This window comes from Protopterus annectens, chromosome 8.part0, assembly GCF_019279795.1.
Source record: "Protopterus annectens isolate FY-2018-M chromosome 8.part0, PAN1.0, whole genome shotgun sequence".
Taxonomy (NCBI): Eukaryota; Metazoa; Chordata; order Ceratodontiformes; family Protopteridae; genus Protopterus; species Protopterus annectens.
This window is the reverse complement of record NC_056741.1, coordinates 500,697,861-500,699,589: the sequence shown is the minus strand read 5'-3', so window position 1 is coordinate 500,699,589 and position 1,729 is coordinate 500,697,861. Positions and strand designations below refer to the sequence as shown.

Sequence of the window (1,729 nt, the reverse complement as noted above, 5' to 3'; positions counted from 1 at the left end):
TAAAGCAAGCTTGCAGTATTATAAATAGTAAATATTTATTTATTTATTTATTGACATTTGTTGACCGGGAAAGTCCACTGGGTCAGAACCCATTTTCAGTGGAGGCCTGGGGAGAAAGGCTCCTCAATTAATACAGTCAAATAAAAATATAGACACTTGACAACATTTTTTTGTAAAGCGGAAATATGCAGAAATTAAAAAAACAAAATTATAAAAGTAGAATACATAGACAGTATAAAACTTATCAGTATGTATCAGAACTTATATAAACTTAGAGAATAACAGTTGGTAGTATAGTACAAAGCTATGAGAAGAAATACAGGTTGTGTTAATGTGTCTGTACCATAAAACATCATATTCCATGAACGTCATATGTTTTTACAAAACAATTACTTCACATTCAGGATTTGCAATCATTTTTACAGAAAATTGGTAATTCAGATTTTTCTGAGTATTTTCATTCAAGATGCTGATGTAAACCCGGGCTTGATTATTTAACTAAAGCATCATTATTACTATTGCCATCTCTGCCATCAGTGCTTCAAACATCTGTTCTGTCTGTTTTACACGTGTGTGTGTGTGTGTGTGTGTGTGTGTGTGTGTGTGTGTGTGTGTATGCATGTACAATCTGACTCAGAAAATATATTTTCTTTGAATTGTACATTTCTGATTTTTTCATCAAAATATAAATTAATACTTTCACTAGTTTACTGCCTTTCTCTTATGAGACATCATGTGTAAATACTTATGGTCAATACAAACTGGTTTACACACACACACACACACACACATATATATATATATATATATATATATATATATATATATATATATATATATATATATATATATATATATATATATATATATATATATAATTTTAATTGGCGTTATCTGTGAAAGACTCAAAAAAGAAAGAAAAAAAGGTTTTTAGCTTTTCTAGACAAACTGAAATTCCTGCCTAACACCTAGCTTGAAGATACATACAGTGCAGTAGAAGGCTATAAGAATCACATTTAGATTTGCAATAAGCTCTTCTGTTGACAGTCATTGGCTTTAGCAAGTGTATCTTACACTCATTAATACTTGTACAGTATATTCATCTCAGGGATATTACCAAACAAAACAGTATAATAAGCATTTAGAAATGAATGACTGAAGTTAGAGCCAGATTTGAGCCAAACCTTTTAAAATATCTTTTGCAACTTGAAATAACAGTTAAGTTCAGAGAACGGTACTTACCAGCATTTCTGAGTTTTTTGTTTTGTAACACAGACAGCACCACTAGTATGTTTCCAAAGATGTTTGTGCTGGTTGTGAAGATCATCACAGTGGCCAGTAATATTGTTGCACCTTCTGCAAGCTCATAAACTGGAAAAGAAGTATAATTTTCAGCAAGGCTGCCATGGCTTCTGCTATTAATGACTAACATATTCATGGATATATGAAACAGCAAGAACTACTTATAGTTTGTCTGGGAAGTGATATGGCTCACATTACATGTAATGTGTTTACTGATTTACGTTTCATTATAGTAAGCTGCATATCAATTAAATTAACATCTGAATAATGTAAATAAATAAGTAGACACTCTACAAGTTTTTTGGATACTCCTGTATATGGTTGCTACCACAGAGTTTTTATTTTTTTTTGTCTAAACACTAGTTAAGTAAGAGTTTGTTTCACTTAGTCATTTGTTGTGCTTCTACTATGCTGTGTCTTTTAAATA

The 1,729-nt window shown here is 30.8% G+C and overlaps 1 protein-coding gene across 1 annotated transcript in view; it reads right to left on the bottom strand.

Moving 5' to 3' along the window:
- The window catches only part of LOC122808273 (melatonin receptor type 1C-like), a 99,700-nt gene extending 98,268 nt beyond the window's left edge, over positions 1–1,432 (bottom strand). The window contains exon 1 of the mRNA XM_044079236.1: positions 1,243–1,432. Coding sequence (XP_043935171.1) covers positions 1,243–1,432 — 190 coding nt within the window. The remainder of the gene's footprint in view (positions 1–1,242) is intronic.
- Between the last annotated feature and the right edge of the window lie 297 nt (positions 1,433–1,729).